Below are 19,907 nucleotides of genomic sequence, written 5' to 3' on the forward strand. Positions count from 1 at the left end.
TTTTATCAAGTCAGGAAAGCTGCTAACATTACTGTTTAAAAACCCTGTCTGCGGGCTTCCCTGGTGGCACAGTGGTTGAGAATCTGCCTGCCAATGCAGGGGACACGGGTTCGAGCCCTGGTCTGGGAAGATCCCACATGCCGCGAAGCAACTAAGCCCGTGAGCCACAATTGCTGAGCCTGCGCGTCTGGAGCCTGTGCTCCGCAACAAGAGAGGCCGCGATAGTGAGAGGCCCACGCACCGCGATGAAGAGTGGCCCCCGCTTGCCCACAACTAGAGAAAGCCCTCGCACAGAAACGAAGACCCAACACAGCCATAAATAAATAAATAAATAAGTAAATATTAAAAAAAAAAAACAAAAAAACCCTGTCTGCTTCTTCAAGATGTGGGAAACAGTAGTCAAACCATGGACTAGGCAGTCAAAAACTAAATTGTCTCACCTTGTCTACAGTTTGATGGTACTGTTGGTTGTGCCGGCTAAAATTTGTGAGTGCTTACCCATCGCACACAATGAAATCCCCTTCAATGGACTTTCTCCTTTACCTAACCATGAATAATTATTCTAAGGTCAAACAGACCGTAGACTTTCTGTGCCTCAATGCTTTTATCAGAAAATGAGGGGGAAATTTAGGAACATTTTACAATGATTTTTTTTATATAAATAACAAAAATTAAGTATAAAAAAGTGAATGCAAGGCAATTACTAAGACAGACAGAGAATCTCTTTGCAGAAGGTTTATTCTTCATCTCTCTCCTCACTAGCTTGCAGCAAAGCCAATCTTTTCCCTCCAGAGCTATGAAAAGATACCCAGGAATATTGTTCACATTATCTGTGGTGCATGTTTTGCTTTATTCAAACCTCAGGAATAGAATCTATGAACTTCTTGGTGTGAGAAACAAACTAGTTTTGTATCACTGTTACTTTACATAGTGAGACCAACCGTATGTATGTTCATTATTCTCCTGGACAATTAACAAAGTAAAAGGTAGAGCACTGAAAATTACTATTTTGGGGGTATATTATCTTATTATTCTTTGTATCACCAGCACTTGGCACAGTTCCTCGTACATTATAGACAATGAATGCATGTTGAAATCATGAGTGAATAATTACTAATATTCATTGGCTTGATTAAAAATTGGGGTAGTTTGAAAAAAAAAAGTCTCAAAATGGATGAAGGAACAAAGCAGGCTATGATTCATCTTCATAGATTAACTAGTAGGAGTTTAAAAGCTGAACAGCAACAAAAAATAACCCTATTAGGAATGACATCTGAGTCATAAACCTAGTAATAGAAGCCTTGAGTTTTAAAGCATGTGTTGCAATCATTAAATTTCAACCATTCTTTCACTATCATCCAACTTCACATGCCATGTTCAGTAGCAATATGTCAAGATGTGCGATGACCAGCCTATCATGGAGAGTGCAGAGATATAGTTTCTCTTCTACTTTAATCTAGCGTTTCGTTGTCTTTTAGTACAGGTATGTGGTTGCACTTTTGTCTTACAACAACACTTAAAAGCACTTTAATAAACATGTTTGATAAATACTGATTGAATAGGCAACATTCTTTGCGTATGTTACAAATTCTAGTGGATGGCATTTTTTTTCACAATCCATTTAAGAATCACTCTGAGAAAAGCAACAGTGTTGAAGATTCAGTCTCTCTGTAGCTCTGTAAGTTAAAATGACTGAAAATGAAACTTTGTATGTGGTTAGTGTAGACTGAATTTACACATGTTTCTCAACTTAAGTTCCTTATTTTAGGCAAATGTACTGTAGTTAATAGTTTCTCTATTAATTCAACAAGGGATTAGAAAAAAGGAGAACGGATGATTTAAAAAGTGTTTCCCAAGATTGATAAGTTAAATGACTAATTTCAATCACTCTATTAACAAAATGTTAAGTGTTTTTTCTTGCCTTCATATTTGTTTCCATGTATCCTCCTCAAATCCTTTCCCTTTGTTCAAATTCATGCCTTAACTTTCTTTAAATCTGCTCTTTAGACAATCAACTGTTCCCCAAAACCCCTTAACTTGCTTAGAAGCACTTTTGTTAAAATATTTCTCTATTTTGTATTTTCTTATATTCTGCTTAAAAAAAGAGTTATTGGGTTAAAAAAAATCCAACAATAACCTTTAGCCCTTCCCCGTTTTCTACTCTTACATATAAACTCCTCAGTTAGGGTCTCATGCATTTCTACAACGTGATCCCATTCATCTCCTCAAGCACTTTGATTCCTTCTATTTCCTACCACAAATCAAACCCCACTTTATTATTTTCCAATTATAACTTGTAGGTTTGTTCAACCTTTTTATTTACATTATCTCCCTCTCAGCTTCCTATCCCCTACACCCACCTCTGTCAGGATTTATATTTAATAGGTATTTACTTAACAGATCCCTTCTAAGTGTCACCATGTCCCTGGCCCCAAGCTAGGAAGTGGAGAGATGGCAGTGAACAACTGAAGAATTGTCCCTGCACTTATAGAGCTTACAGTAAATAAAACCAAAATCACCAAATTAAATATGAAACTAAATATTTATTTAAAAAATACACTTGGGGCTTCCCTGGTGGCGCAGGGGTTGAGAATCTGCCTGCCAATGCAGGGGACACGGGTTCAAGCCCTGGTCTGGGAAGACCCCACATGCCACGGAGCAACTAGGCCCATGAGCCACAACTACTGAGCCTGCGCGTCTGGAGCCTGTGCTCCGCAACAAGAGAGGCCGCGATAGTGAGAGGCCCGCGCACCGCGATGAAGAGTGGCCCCCACTTGCTGCAACTAGAGAAAGCCCTCGCACAGAAACGAAGACCCAACACAGCCAAAAATAAATAAATAAATAAATTAATTAAAAAAAAAATACACTTGGAGGGAAAGATCCAGAGAGCCATGAGAAAAAATCAAAGAGACCCAATTTAAATTTGGGGGTCTCTCAGTAATACTGTGAGATCCAAAGTACGGGCAGGATTTAGCTAAGTAAAGATTAGGTGGAAATCTGTTCAGTCAGAAGGAACAGCATTTTCATATGCATTGAAGAACTTTCTGAAGAAGACAAGTCTGACCATTGAATAACATGAGAGAGGGAATTGTACCTAGGTGGAACACCCTTCCCAGGTAGCAAAAGCAGACCTGCTCCTCCATTCCTTCTTCTAACCTGAGTATTGAACATTTTTTTATGTAATTATCCATCCTTGACTTATGGATTTTGTAAATGTCTTATCTCCCCTACTAGACTGTAAGCTCCTTGAAGGCAAAATTATTTCTTATTCCTATTTCTGTCCTCTGTAACGTGCATAATGCCCTGTGGGCATTGATATGAGGCTGACTTCGTAAGTGCAGGACTGAGAAGGACCCACTGTTGCTTTAATTCTCTGCTGTCACCATCTTCCATTTCTCAATACTTTTTGAAGAAAGGGCCCTGCATTTTCATTTTTCACTGAACCCCCAAAATTACTTAGTCAGTCTTGAATGAATACAAAGGTTCTGGGTGACTGAGTGGTTCAAGGGTTAAAGGAATCTAACTGGAGTATTCTGCAAGGTAATTTTTTCTTTTAGGGTCAACCTTATTCCAGGAACACCACATGATTCTTGGTTATGTGATGGATGGCTAAGAAATGGGCAAGTCCTTAATCCTCCAGGGTGCTATTCCTTAAATACTAAATTGAACTCCATATTGACTTGGCCACTGTGACTTATTTAGGTCTTCCTAGAACCCTCTCACTTGAAGCATATTCCCTCATGATCATCACTTTTAGAATCTACACTAGGAGATGGGTAAGTCAAAGTCCCAGGCGTTGTTTATGAGGTCATTCATCTCTTTGCATTATGTGAATTCTTTGTCCCCTTCAGCTATCACAAGTACGAATGAGAGATATCAATGTGGAAAAATATTATGTCATTCAGGTCCCCGCTGATGAGTCTATGGAAGTTTGCAGAAAAAGCAGAAGCAGCAAAGACCTTCAGTTAGGAAGGATTAATCACATTATTTGTGCCTGGCAGTGACTGAGACTGGACATTTTAGAGCTGAAGGCTTGTAAGTTTGGGGGCCTGAAGGAACTAATTGAGTTTTTAGTCTAGACAAGCACAGTGCTGGAAAGTATTTGTGAGAACCTGGGATAAATATTGAGTTACTGACTGAATTGCTCTTTCCAGTTGAGAAGCCCCTTGGAGGATACTGAAGGATTTTTAGCTCATCCTCCAGTTTACCAAGCTACAATCAACATTATTACTAAGCTTTGATATGACAGGCTACCTCTCACTATCTGTCTGGTCAATGATCCATGGATTATGGCCTCTTTTGTGAAGTTGACAACTTAAACTATCTTAGCTCATGAGGAGTTTTTATAGTTACTTCTAGCAGTGAGTCAAAAAAGTGCCTGCAGAGTAAACAGAACTTAAACAACATACCTTTCAATTCATTGCCTGGTGACACGGTGTACAGATTCCAAGTCTATTTCTTGTAAGAGTTTAAGGATCCCAGTGGGCAATCTCATGCACATACTGAGCTTAAGCTTAGGTTGCTGTCTCTCTCTGTTAAACAAATAATGATGGTGAATATTTTCATTAATAATGATTGCCATACTTTATCATCTTTCAGAAGAACATATTGTAAAATTAGTGACTACAAATATTGTTCTGAGAGAAGGTGAAATTTAAACCTATGCCACCAAGCGGGACTGGGTAAATCCAGTATTAAGTCTACTTGGTGATTATTTGGAGACATGGAGTTATCCACTTGCTAAGAGAATGCATTCATTTTGTAATGGTGGAATAGAGTGAATCTATTTATATGAACAAAATATCATCCCTCTACATTTTTTTTTTCTGAATCCCTCCGGAAGTGTTCCTCCTTGGTAGCCTACTCGTACATTGTACATCTTTCCTGTCACTTCTTAATCTTCCTGAACTTATTAATTTTTATCATTTTATCTCTTTCTCTCTAGCTGAAAGCTTTTTTATTTTATTTTTAATTAATTTTTATTGGAGTATAGTTACTTTACAATGTTGTGTTAGTTCCTACTGTACAGTAAAATGAATTAGCCATACATATACATATATCCCCTCCCTTTTGGACTTTCTTCCCATTCAGTTCACCACAGTGTATTAAGTAGGGTTCCCTGTGCTATACAGTATGTTCTCATTAGCTATCTATTTTATACATAGTATCAATAGTGTATATGTGTCAATCCCAATCTCCCAATTTCTCCCACTCTCCCCTCCTACCCCTTTGGTATCCATACGTTTGTTCTCTACGTCTGTGTCTCTATTTCTGCTTGGCAAATAGGATCATCTATACCATTTTTCTAGATTCCACATATATGTGTTAATATACAATATTTGTTTTGCTCTTTCTGACTTACTTCACTCTGTATGACACTCTCTAGGTCTAACCACATCTCTACAAATGACCCAATTTCATTCCTTTTTATGGCCGAGTAATATTCCATTGTATATATGTACCAGATCTTCTTTATCCATTCCTCTGTTGATGGACATTTAGGTTGCTTCCATGTCCTGGCTATTGTAAATAGTGCTGCTATGAACAATGGGGTGCATGTGTCTTTTTGAATTATGGTTTTCTCTGGGTATATGCCCAGTAGTGGGATTGCTTGATCATATGGTAGTTCTATGTTTAGTTTTTAAGGAACCTCCATACTGTTCTCCATAGTGGCTGTATCAATTTACGCTCCCACCAACAGTGCATGAGGCTTCCCTTTTCTCCACGCCCTTTCCAGAATTTATTGTTTGTACATTTTTTGATAATGGCCATTCTGACCAGTGTGAGGTGATACCTCATTGTAGTTTTGATTTGCATTACTCTAATAATTAGTGATGTTGAGCATCTTTTCATGTGTTTTTTGGCCATCTGTACGTCTTCTTTGGAGAAATGTCTATTTAGGTCTTCTGCCCATTTTTGGATTGGATTGTTTGTTTTTTTGATATTGAGCTGCATGAGCTGCTTGTATATTTTGGAGACTAATCCGTTATCAGTTGTTTCATTTGAAAATATTTTCCCCCATTCTGAGGGTTGTCTTTTTGTCTCGTTTATGGTTTCCTTTGCTGCACAAAAGCTTTTAAGTTTCATTAGGTCCCATTTGTTTATTTTTGTTTTTATTTTCATTACCCTAGGAGGTGGGTCAAAAAAGATCTTGCTGCAATTTTTGTCAAAGTCTGTTCTGCCTATGTTTTCCTCTAAGTTTTATAGTGCCTTAAATTCAGGTCTTTAATCCATTTTGAGTTTATTATTGTGTATGGTGTTACGGAGTGTTCTAATTTCATTCTTTTACATGTAGCTGTCCAGTTTTCCCAGCACCACTTATTGAAAAGACTGTCTTTCCTCCATTGTGTACTCTTGCCTCCTTTGTCATATATTAGGTGACCATAAGTGCATGGGTTTATCTCTGGGCTTTCTATCCTGTTCCATTGATCTATGTTTCTGTTTTTGTGCCAGTACCATACTGTCTTGATTACTGTAGCTTTGTAGTATAGTCTGAAGCCAGGGAGCCTGATTCCTCCAGTTCTGTTTTTCTTTATCAAGATTGCTTTCGCTATTTGGGGTCTTTTGTGTTTCCATACAAATTGTAAGATATTTTGTTCTAGTTCTGTGAAAAATTCCATTGGTAATTTGATAGGGATTGCACTGACTCTGTAGATCGCTTTGGGTAATAGAGTCTTTCTCACAATATTGATTCTTCCAAACCAAGAACATGGTATATCTCTCCATCTGTTAGTGTTGTATTTGATTTCTTTCATCAGTGTCTTATAGTTTTCTGTGTCCTGGTCTTTTGCCTCCTTAGGTAGGTTTATTCCTAGGTCTTTTATTCTTTTTGTTGTAATGGTAAATGGGATTGTTTCCTTAATTTCTCTTTCTGATCTTTCATTGTTAGTGTATAGGTATGCAAGAGATTTCTGTGTATTAATTCTGTATCCTGCAACGTTATTAAATTAATTGATTAGCTCTAGCAGGTTTTTGCTGGTATATTTAGGACTTTCTATGTATAGTATTATGTCATCTGCAAACAGTGACAGTTTTACTTCTTTTGCAATTTGGATTCTTTTTAGTTCTTTTTCTTCTCTAATTGCCATGGCTAGGACTTCCAAGACTATGTTGAATAATGGTGGCAAGAGTGGACACCCTTGTCTTGTTCCTGATTTTAGAGGAAATGCTTTCAGTTTTTCACCATTGAGAATAATGTTTGCTGTGGGTTTGTCATATATGGCCATTATTATGTTGAGGTAGGTTCCCTTTGTGCCCATTTTCTGGAGAGTTTTTATCGTAAGTGGGTGTTGAATTTTGTCAAAAGCTTTTTCTGAATCTATTGAAATAATCATATGGGTTTTATTCTTCAATTTGTTACTATGGTGTATCACATTGATCGATTTGCATATATTGAAGAATCCTTGCATCCCTAGTATAAATCCCACTTGATCATGGTGTATGATCCTTTTAATGTGTTGTTGGATTAGGTTTACTAGTATTTTGTTGAGGAGTTTTGCGTTTATGTTCATCAGTGATATTGGCCTATAATTTTACTTTTTTGTGATATCTTTGTCTGGTTTTGGTATCAGGGTGTTGGTGGCCTCGTTGAACAAGTTTGGGAATGTTCTTCCCTCTGCAATTTTTTGGAAGAGTTTGAGAAGGCTAGGTGTTAGCTCTTCTCTAAATGTGTGATAGAATTAATCTGTGAAGCCATCTGGCCCTGGACTTTTGTTTGTTGGAAGATTTTTAATCACAGTTTCAATTTCATTGCTTGTGATTGGTCTGATCATATTTTCTATTTCCTCCTGGTTCAGTCTTGGAAGGTTGTGCTTTTCTAAGAATTTGTCCATTTCTTCCAGGTTGTCCATTTTATTGGCATATAATTGCTTGAAGTAGTCTCTTATGATCTTTGTATTTCTGTGGTGTCAGTTGTAAGTTCTTTTTCATTTCTCATTTTATTGATTTGAGTCCTCTCCCTTTCTTTCTTGATGAGTCTGGCTAAAGGTTTATCAATTTTGTTTATCTTATCAGAGAACCAGCTTTTAGTTTTGTTGATCTTTGCTATTATTTTCTTTGTTTCTATTTCATTTATTCCTGCTCTGATCTCTATGCTTTCTTTCCTTCTAAACTTTGTGTTTTGTTTGTTCTTCTCTCTGTGTAAGGTTAGGTTGTTTGAGATTTTTCTTGTTTCTTGAGGTGGGATTGTATTGCTATAATCTTCCCTCTTAGAACTGCTTTTGCTGCATTCCATAGGTTTTGGGTTGTCGTGTTTTCGTTGTCATTTGTTTCTAGGTATTTTTTGATTTCCTCTTTGATTTCTTCAGTGATCTCTTGGTTATTTAGTAGCGTATTCTTTAGCCTGCATGTGTTTGTATTTTTTACAATTTTTTTTTCCTGTAATTGATTTCTAATCTCATAGCACTGTGGTCAGAAAAGATGCTTGATACAATTTCAATGTTCTTAAATTTATCGAGGCTTGATTTGTGACCCAAGATGTGATCTATCCTGGAGAATGTTCCGTGAGAACTTGAGAAGAAAGCGTATTCTGCCGCTTTCAGGTGGAATGTCCTATAAACATCAGTTAAGTCTATTTGGTCTATTGTGTCATTTAAAGCTTGTGTTTCCCTGTTTATTTTCTGTCTGCATGATCTGTCCATTGGTGTAAGTGGGGTGTTAAAGTCCCCCATTATTATTGTGTTACTGTTGATTTCCACTTTTATGGCTATTAGCATTTGCCTCATGTATTGAGGTGCTCCTATGTTGGGTGCATAAATATTTACAATTGTTATATCTTCTTGGATTGATCCCTTGATCATTATGTAGTGTCCTTCCTTGTCTCTTGTAATAGTCTTTATTTTAAGGTCTATCTTCTCTGTTATTATTATTCCTACTCCAGCTTTCTTTTGATATTCCATTTTTATGGAATATCTTTTTCCATCCTAGCTGAAAGCTCCTTGAGTGTAGGGACCAGTCTTTGACTGTAGGGATAAGTTTGGTATCTTTACCCACAGTTCCTGGCAAGTAATAAATGCTTATTAAATGAATAGTGAAAGAATGTGTGGATTATTCTTCTTTTCAGTTATACCATGGGTATCTGTATCTCCTTAGTCCTGACACTTAGACAACAATAAAGCTGATGAAAGACAGTCTGAAGCGATAGGAAATTTATACAAGGCCCAGAAGCTGTAAGGCCATATGAAAATGTGCCCATGTGTGATGGTAGAGGAAGCTCTGGAAAGCAGAGTGCTTTCTATCCTGGAGGCAAGACTGTCTAGCTCAAGTGGCAGAGGGAGGCAGCATTCAGAAGAGAGCAAGCAGCACAAGGCCTGCTTTGATGCCTCTGCTCACAGTAAACCACATCCTCACCTTTGGGGTGAGTTACTGTCTGAAGTGCTTGGCTGGTGTTCTAACATCTGAAAGGAAGCACTCGTTTTTAACTTCTGCCCCCAAAATGTAGGCTCTAGTGGGAGGAAGGGGAAGCATAATTAGAGCCCCTATCAAACATTTTTTGTCAGATGATAGAAACACCTGATTTAATGAAAGGGATTAGGAAGGATTAATTTCTACACTTACATTTCAAATTTGTTAAATTCTGTGGGGCAGAGTGCCAACACATTCATTTACAGAGAGAGAAATATTTCACAGGTGTATATAAAAGCCATCTTGTAAAGAATGTTTTTTGTAAACAATAGCAATCTAGGTTGAGCTCTGCTTCTCTCCTTCTACAGAACCAGTATCAGTTCTTAAAAAAAGAGTATATGTATACATATATTAAAAAATCTACTTATAAAGCAGTCAAATTAATTGTAGTAGAAAACTTCAATCTTTGAATCTGATTAAGTATATTGCCTAGATGCCAATTGGAGACATTTCATAGGGCAGGATAAAAGAACGTTAACAAAATTGTAATAATTTATATAGCTCTCTTTTGCCCTAATTTAGTTGTGGGAGGCTATTTTTTTCAAGTAAGTTTTTCCTTTTGATTTTTGGTTTCACTAGTTTTCTCTGAACATAATTTCCAATCACAATATAAAATGCACTATTATTTACTTATCGACAATTTTAAAAGTAATATCTATTTTATTTTAATTTTCCTCAGATTATTTTAAATGTACATTTTCTTCTTTTTAATTGTTCTTTTCTTTTTTAAATTGTGTACTAGAAAATTTTATTTTCAAGGGACTTGTGGTAAACACTGCTGTCCCTCTCCTCAATCCTTCCATGCTCATACAGAAGCATGATTTTTTTTTTTTTTTTGAGATATCAGGAGACCATTCTCTCTACCATAGGAAGGTAAATATTGGTTAGTTTAAGACAACTATTCATCTTTCCAGTAATAGAATGGAAATGGTCACATGATGCAATTCAAGCCGAGGGAAGGTCTGTTGGAAGCAACTAGGAAAATTGTTATTTTCATTAATAAGAGGCCCAAAGAAAACATATGGACTTTTGTAGTCTTTCTGGGTGATGATGCAATATTTACAGCTACTGTAGCCAACCTGCAGTTACGTGGAAGAGATAAGCCTGAAGGCAAAGCTAAGGAATTAGAAAGAAAAGATGGACAGATCCTGGGTCAATGATAAAATCTTTGTGCGTTAATAAGTTGTCTTATGTTTTAAGCCACTTTAAATAGCATGCTCTGTTACTCATTGAAAACATGCTAACAGACACGTCACGGGTTTTGGAGACTCATGGCTTCTGAAAGTGGGGCTATGATTTCACACCAGAAGATGCCATTTAATTCAATATTTTTTTACTGAATGTGCAGATTCAGCCAATTAAGGTCTATAATTTGATACTTAGGATATTAGATGAAGACCAAGTTAGGCTTAGGCTAAAGCTCCATAATTCCAAATATCTACATTTTTGAAAATATTTTAACATTTAAGATTACATCGTCACAGAGTAAAGCTGTTATGGCCTTACCTTTAGAACATCATTTACATTTTGAAAACTTCCTTTCTCTCTCTCTGTTTTTGTCCAATAGATTATTATAAAGTGAATCTGAAACATTTTGATCCATTATCATATTGAGACAACAAAATCATCATGATGTGATGGCTGAAAAATGTACCAACAACACTATAGATTTTTAGGGGATTTACACAGTTCTGACCATTTTATTAGGCCCTGAATATACAGAAAATGCAGTTGGTAGTCATACATAAATGATCTGCTGAGAATATTGCCATGAGAATCAAAAAAAGAACTCTTGGCTAGAGCATTTTGGGGAAAAAATCCTCAGAATATCAAAATTAAAAGGAATATTCTAAAGTATTTTGTCAATTTCTTTATCAATGCTTTGTTTCTCTCTTCAACATCACTCCAAGTAATTCCAGCCCAATAATTCTCCTATTTAGTTTCACAATTTATTAGTATATAAGTGGCATTTTTTGTGGCTCCTTGGTGACTATGACTTAAATTAATAAAAATAGAGAAATCCATTTCATATGTTTGATTTTTCAAACGATGTTTCATTGAAATCTGCTAGTATTTTCTAGTATTTCTCATAGTGAATCTCTATGAACAGTATATTAAGCAGAATTCCAAACTGAAGTAGCTTAAAAGGCAGTTGGATGGTGTTGTCTATACTGCAGGTTGATTCTACCAAGCAGGGCATGGCTGCCAGCAGCTCTGGGTTCACATGCTTAGACCTTGTTATGCCACGATTCTTGCAGAGACTAAAAATGAAGGTTGTGTGTCCTGCTGTTTTCCCTGGGTGAATAGCAACTCCACCAGCACCATGTACTGGGAGGAGGGAGAAATGCCCCAATAGCATAGGTCTCATGACCAGAAAAGAATTGGCAGAGATTCTAAATAAGACAACACATGTCCTCTACACAGGGGATATTTACCACAGTATGCAGAGTTTCCCAAACTAATTTGCCCGGGAACCATTTCCACTCAGAACATCTGTTACCATTTCTGGAAAGCAAATTTTTGACTTAACAGTTTGCAAAATTATCCTTTAGAGTATGCAAAACATTTCAATACAGATTAACTCCCTGGACCTTTGTAACAATCCTACTGGATACGTCAGCCAGGTATAACCAGGTTACCTTAGGACACCCAGATTCTGAGAGCTTTAGAGACTTGTGAAAAGTCACGTAGACTACTGGAATAAAAATTCAGTCCCAATAAGTTGTCAAATATTGCGAGACGGCCTTTGGACTGTGGCAGCTAGTTTTGTAAGTTTTCTATAATTCTGTAAGTATCTCGTGTAAGACGCCGCACACAGCACTATCAAGGCCATAGCTTGGTCACTATGGCATTTTATAATTCATTAGTACAATTATACAAGGAAGGCTTTGGTATCAACCACTTATGTGAGAATCCTGGCTGTTCTTTTGGCTAGAGTTTTGCCCTTAGGCAAGTTATTTTCACATTCAAAAATCACGTCTATGAAAAAAGCTGACCCTATGAGGTTGTTGTTGTTGTGATTAATAAAGATAATGAGTGTAAAGTACTTAACAGAGTGACTAGAACATACTAATCACTCACTAAGTCTCAGTTATGATTTCAGAGAAATTTTTCACAATTGAGTAATGGTATAGTGAAAAATTCCAGAAAGTTTCTTATTTATTGTATATTTCTCTTTTAAAGCATGCATAGAAATTGAAAATCTTGTCTGCAAATACACTTTTTTCCCTGATCTGTATCTTCTAATATATTTTGGGGGAAAAAAAAAAAGGGAGAGAGACACACACACACACACACAAATGGAAATCAATTAACCCTAACTTGAAACAGATGTTACTAAGATGTGCTGTATGTACTTTCACCCATGAACAGCTAACACATCAATTATGGGAAGGGAGAAGCATCCAAAGCCAGATGTTTTGAATGTCTTTGGAATTTATACACTTTCTTAACTATGACCAGTTGAGTTACTGTATTTTTTTGGTAACTGAAATAACTTCTCCTTAATTGCACATCATTGTAAATTCAAAGATAGCTCTTGGCCTTTTAATAGGCACAGAGGTGTTTCTGCTCAGTGTGAAGCAGATATGAAGACAGAACCAGATCAGATGCAGAGCATACGGATAACATTTTTTTTCTAAATTATTCCATCAGAGCAAGGATTCAAACATATTTCCTTTTGCCAGTCTTACTTTATACCTTGGTGTAGTTAACAAATCTCAAAGGAGCTCACAACCATTCCACACAGGGTCTTATTCCAAGTCAGAATATAGTCAAATACAGTGTATTATGATTTAGAGTCCACTGCTGAAAATAGGATATTGTGGCTTAAAGAAATATTTAGACATTACTTAAGCTAACTATTATGGGATTGAAATGAAGGTCTAAATGTTATGACTGGAGCTGCACTCATGTTTCCAAAGCTTTTCAACCAAGCCGGTAGGTAGCTTGCAGAACAATCTCCACTCTGGAGTAGAAAATGGACACACACACACACACACACACACACACACATACACACACAGTCAGGCCCAAATAATAATATAGTTTATATAAGTACAATTTCTAATCTTCTTTCTTTCAAAACCTAACTGGTATTGCTTAGCTCACTGAATATGGATAATTTATATCTAAATATTCAAGAAGTCTGCCTCTGAGAATTTGTATCAAGAACCTGCAGGTCAGATTGTCTTGAATGTATATACAATAATATGCTGCCCCAAATTCTGACTTAGCTTCACTGTTGGACTATAGTAGTAGAAAATTTCCCTAAAGCAACTCTACTCCTAAATATGTTCACTCTTGAGTCTGGGCCTATTCAAAGAAATCCAAAGCTTCTAATCTCTACGAAATGAGGACGCTTGGCAGGGGATGGGCACAGCCTGTGTCTCTGAGGAATGGAGGGCGGTGGGAGGGGGTGGGAGAGAGTGTGGGATGGTTTGGGACTTTAGCTTGAAGTTGCCCACTTCAAGTTTGAAATTACTTGGAAGTGCTGCTTCAGCATAAATTCATGTGAATTTAATGATTTTTATTCAAGTCTTTAAGTATAATTGATTCTTTGGGAAAATGTTAGTTGGTGATTTCTCACACTTGCTGGCTCACTCCCACACATGCAAAAACTCATACCCCAGTTGAGAAGCATGGAAAAAAGTGTGCACAAAGTTTGCTTCATGGAGTCTTTCACGACTGAAGTAAAATCACACGTAGGACTCAACTTTATGCAACTTTCCTGCAAATATTCTTAGGTAGTGAGCAGAGGATCGTGTTGCCACACTGCTCTAGCAACCAAAATCTTCAGGGAGGACTCTTGGTTATGTCTTAAAGAAAAAGCAGAAAGGAGAGGAAGGGAGCAGAGCCACTGCAACCTAGTGTACAGGTCATGTCCTCACTCCTTATAAGGACTTGGGGGGGGGCAAAATTGACTGAGTCTTTTTATTTATTTATTTATTTATTTATTTATTTATTTATTTATTTAATTATTTTTTGGCTGTGTTGGGTCTTCGTTTCTGTGCGAGGGCTTTCTCTAGTTGCGGCGAGTGGGGGCCACTCTTCATCGCGGTGCGCGGGCCTCTCACTATCGCGGCCTCTCTTGTTGTGGAGCACAGGCTCCAGACGCGCAGGCTCAGTAGTTGTGGCTCACGGGCTTAGTTGCTCCGCGGCATGTGGGATCTTCCCAGACCAGGGCTCGAACCCGTGTCCCCTGCATTGGCAGGCGGATTCTCAACCACTGCGCCACCAGGGAAGCCCTTGACTGAGTCTTTAATAGGAAGGATAAATAGGATATATGATATAATTAAACCTATATGAGTACCTCTCTTTTCTTTCCTCTAACACAGGGATTGGATTGTGCTATGTGTCTTATAAAGGTTTATATAGCCCACTACTTAAAGATATCAATAGGGTAAGGGAAGAGGAGGCTGTCAGGACAAAAAGAAGCAAGAAGAACTTGGCCTTGTGGGCCTCAGGCTAAATGTTTAACTGTGAAGATTTCCCCATTGCTTGGTTCAGCTCATCAAGCAGCTAATGAGGATCTGGAGGCAGATTTCGTTATTCCTAAAAAACAGTCCAAACTACACTTATTGCAGCATATGTCCTGTTTTATTTCTTTATCTAGGCTGTTGAAATGGAGGAGCAAGTGATTGGATGGGATTTTGAGTCTAATATATATGAGAGAGAATCCTAATGTAATAGGATTCAAAAATTTAATTCTTGCTATAACTCATAAGGGCAGAGATAACCCTCATCCACCAGAGACTGGGAAAAGAAATTACTAAATACCCAAGCCAATTTAAAACTTAACCCAATTAGATAATGTATATAATTCCTTTAGGTAAATTAATACTCAGTTTTTCTGTCAAAAAGAAAAGCTCAGTTTGAGTCACCTTTTCTCCTTTGCTTTTATTCCTAAGCGGTGACTAAGTTTCTGGGGTGAGGGGTGAGAGAGAGAAGCATTGCTATCTTTGGACACAGCTCCCACAGCTCCCACACCGCCCCCCCCCATGTCCTCCACCTCTGTGTCTGGGGCAATGTTCTCTTTCTACCTTGTTGCTGCTTCTCCACTTAGCAATTTGTACCAATCTGCAGCTGGGGTGGGGTGGTTTTTCTGAGAGCTTGGAAAAAGTCCAGTGGGTGGGATAAAGAAATGGGGGCCCAGCCTCACCTCAGTCCCTGATGGTACCATAGACCCCTTTGATGTCAAGCTGTGATGCTCACTTGGGCTCCATCTGGTGGTCTGTTCTGTAGCTCTTTCTTTAAAGCCATCTGTCTCTGTCCAAGCCATCCGAACTGCCAAACTCCATACCAGACACTCAATCATGTCCAAGTCCTTTTTATGCCACATAGAAAACAAAGGTGATCAGAATAGCTTAATCTCAGGGTCCCCTTCTGCCTGGCAAGGTCATGGGTTGGTACGGATGATCAAAGCTCAAGACTTGAAAAAGTCTTAAGAACATGTCTGACAGTCTTGCTCTCTAGTCAATCAATATGTCTTCTCTCTCCTCTTCTGTTATCTTCCCACCTCCCTTTCTTTGGCCATCAGCTGGGAGCTTTCCCCTCTGTCTCATCCTCTTTTGTGTCTCTGACCTCCTCTCAAATCTTAATAGACAGGGGTATTTTCTCTACACTGAATGGAAATTCTGATCCTTCAGGCTTGGTTATTGAAATGCAAAAGTGTGAAGAAAACAGATGAAAAAAGTTTAGGTGATCATTTTTCAAGACAGTGTCCTGGCTTACAAGGCACTTTTCTTACTGCATTATCTGATTTGCATATCAGAAGCAGAATATCTCCTTCCTTTTATTCTCAATGTAATAAATGGTTTCCTTTTGTAATAAATTCTAATCTTCCTTCAGCAGATGGATACTTTAGGTCTATTAGTGCCAAGATTATTAGTTCATGTATTTAGAAAGGCAAAAATGGAAAATATATTAATGTTTCCAAGAGGTCAGATGCTATATCCAGACTTTCCTCTTCCAGCTTTGACCCAGAGAAAGGCAGTATGCTTGGTAAATGATGGTAATACCAAGGGCAGTGTATTCTTGCCCTACTCCCCTTCTTCGTAGCTGTGTACCAAGGAGGAGATTGCTGTGTGAGATATCCACACCACCATGGGGCAGCCTGGTTCATTTAGGAGGACAGAGTGACATGGTCAGACACAGAGTTTCTAGGGTCACTTCAGAGCCTCTTTGATGTCCCACGTAGTGTGGACAGTGAGTTGAGAGCACGGGTGATTGGTGGGTTGCCAAGTAGGAGGCTATGTTGAAGATGGAGACATGGCATACTGTTCTATGTCCATCAGGAACTGAGAGGAAACTGAATCAAGAAGGTAGAGAGACAGCATGCCTCACTGTAGCCAAAAAATGAACCGTGAGTTCAACAGCTACAAGCTTTGGCCCTGGGAGCCAGCAAGACATCTAAATAGCAGAACATCAGGGACTGGGCATGAATGTTAGCATGGGACATGACCTATGAATGTCAGCAGAGGCCCACCATGAAGCCAGTCATATTAGACAAAGGTTTAAGAGAGATTTGTTGTTTACTTATGATATCACACTCGCTTTTTTTTTTAATTTTACTTTCAAAATTGTCCTAGAATGTAATTGATCATAGGATCTAGTCAGGACCCAGGTAACTTGCTTTCTGGTAATTTAATAGTGGGATAAAGCCTGAAAAATCTAAAGGGTATAAACTTGCAATTAGTAGATGAATAAGTCCTGGAGATCTAATGCACAGCATAGTGATTATAGCCAACCATACTGTATTATAAATTTCAAAGTGGCTAAGAGACTAGATCTTAATTGTTCTCACTACAAAAAAGGAAATGATGATTATGCGATGTGAAAGATGTGTTAAATAATGCTATGGTGGTAATCATATTACAATATATAAATGTATCAAATCCACACATTGTACATCTTAAACTTACACAGTGTTACATATCAATTATATCTCAATTAAAAATAAAGAACTGGAGAATTAAAAAAAAATTATCCCAAAATGCATGATAAATTTTATGGAAAATCTCTTCTTGTCCCATTTCCTTTAGGTAGGAAGGAACAGTCTCTGATTTTCAGAGGTTCAGGATAAGTCTGTGATTCCTTTCTCTAAGAGGGCTACCTGTCTCACTCCTCTGTCTTAGTGTCTGTCTAGGTTAGGACAATTATGGGAGTCAGGATAAGATGTTGTCTTGGGATAAGGTCCTCCTATGTATAGAGTGGTTAAGAGCCTCAAAAATGAAAAGGATACAACTAAAGAGATCCTCTCTGCATTTCACTTGCCCCAGTGAGATAGATCAGGGGTGAAGTGGTACTTGAGGTGCTTTTGAAACCCAAGGGTAGTGATGTCTGTCTATGTACGGTGATAGTATGAATAATCACCACTACACATGTATGTGTGTTGGAGGACATATAGCCAAGGCAAAGTGTCTCTGATTGAATTTCCCCCAAATAGTCCCTGAGTGCACGTAGTTTATTTGGGAGGTGATCTCAAGAAACCAATATGGAAGTGGCAACTGGTGAATTAGGATAAAAAAGGAAGCCAATAATAATAGTTTATTATTGAGCAGGCTACCTCTGTGAGTATAGTGGCTCAATCTAGGTAGGGACCTCTGGTAGGCTGTGTGTCATCTCAGATAAGTTGTGAGGGAACTAGGGTATTTATCTACTACCTTCTGACAGTCATTTGTTGGGGACTGCTCCCAGGAGGCATAAACTGCCCAGAAATCCTGACCTATCAACAAATGAGCAGAAAAATCTTTCATGGCCTGAAACCCTCAAGCAAAGAGTCTTGGGTCCTTGAAGGTGGAAGCCAATTGTTCTGAACAAATGAGATTACCAAAGAGATGTAGATGGGGCATTGATGGTGTCTGGGGCATAGGCATAGGGAAATCAACTGTATGTGAAATGTGATTTCAGGAGGGTCAGGAAGATCAATCAACACTTAATGACAGTCCCTGTGAAAACTGTTTATCTTTCACTAATGTTGAAAACAATACTTGATTATGATCTTTGAGTTGCGAGTTGATTGATAAATGAATGTATTAATTCAATACAATTGAAAATTTCAGGTCTTTTGCATCTGACATGACTGGATCTAGTGTTTCTGATTACGCCATCATGATTCTTTTTCTCTTTTTGGACTGTTTTCTATGTTTTGGCTTCTTACTTAGGTAGGTCATCTCCATTGGTGGTAAAATTGACTACCAATTAGATTCAACCAGTTTAGTAAGCCCAGAATAAATAAAGCACTTGTTTTCCCAAAATTCCAGAAGAAGTCTAAGGAAGTTCTCACTGAACTAAATCATGTCCCTTGTAAACCCCTCAGCCAGTTATTGCTGTCAGAGAAATAGAATTTGATGATTGGCTGGACTGAGTTCACATATCCATCCCTAGAACTATGGGAAGTGGGAAAACCTTGCCTGAATTACATAGCCCAAGGTATGGGCAGAGAAGTTCCTTAGAAGAAAATCAGGTTGCTGTTATTAGAAGAAGGGAGAAAGGATAGCAGACATTAAACACATACACATAAACACCCCACAGGAATATACCCACATACATTGCCATTTTACCCTTTAGGTTTGATCCCTGAAAAAAATATTTTTCTAATAAAAAAGATTTAATAACTTAATTTGTTTCGAGACAGGTGACAACTTTCTGGCTTTGCAATAGCTGTTTGTATGATACTGAGCAATTTGCTAAATAGAATGTTAAAATGGGATGTTTCCTCTCTTGGCAGTTTCAGCTGAGACCTCAAAGTTGAAAGTGTCAGGTACCAAGGACCCTGATGTTCTAATGGGAGGTTCTAGGCCACCAGAATAGGATTTACATATGAGGGGTTCCCAAATTTCTTCCTTGATCTTTAGCCCAGCAAAACTACATGGACCCCATGAGAGTTCATCAAGGAGAATTTCTTCAGAGACATTATGATCCTGGTTTTCTCCTCTTCCTCACAAGGGAGAGCAGGTGGTACTTTTCACACACATCTGGTGAGGCAGGCTCCTAGGGAATCCTCGCAGAGCCTAGCACCTGCTCCTTGAGTTGGGTTTCCTGACTTATGCCTGGAAAGGTAACTGAGACTAGAGCTGCCTCAGAGGACAGAGTGAGGACAGACTTAGAGGGAAAGAAACACCCCTGGTTGCTCCCTCAGCGTCGTAGGGTGGTTAAGTATGTATGTTCTGAAGTGCTTCTGCTTTAGTTCAAATCTCACCTCTACCACTTACTGAGTGTTCATTGTTGTGTAACTAATTTTTATGTGGTTCTGTGGAAAGAATTCAAAGAAGTTGTGTGATAATAAAATAAATTGGAGTTTCTTAAGTGCTTGGAACAGTATTATTGTTTCTTTCTCACAAGCTAGGTAGATATTTCTGAGGACACACAGAGAAAGTTGGATTTGAGTTATCTGAAAAGGGAGCGGGAATAAGAAGGTCATTAGAGGGGCAAGGGACACAGCAGGGAGGGTCTCTATGGGACGTCTGGAAGCAGGGACTGAGGAAGGTGTCATACACAGTCAA

The 19,907-nt window shown here is 38.1% G+C and overlaps 1 protein-coding gene across 1 annotated transcript in view; it reads right to left on the reverse strand.

Annotated features, from left to right (window-relative positions):
• Positions 1-13,407: 13,407 nt before the first annotated feature.
• LOC309629927 (uncharacterized protein) overlaps positions 13,408-19,907 on the reverse strand; it is a 179,407-nt gene continuing 172,907 nt past the window's right edge. Inside the window, exon 5 of the mRNA XM_082394539.1 lies at positions 13,408-15,727. Coding sequence (XP_082250665.1) covers positions 15,440-15,727 — 288 coding nt within the window. The 3' untranslated portion in view covers positions 13,408-15,439. The remainder of the gene's footprint in view (positions 15,728-19,907) is intronic.

This window comes from Balaenoptera borealis (genome assembly GCF_965194805.1).
Source record: "Balaenoptera borealis genome assembly, chromosome: 5".
Taxonomy (NCBI): Eukaryota; Metazoa; Chordata; class Mammalia; order Artiodactyla; family Balaenopteridae; genus Balaenoptera; species Balaenoptera borealis.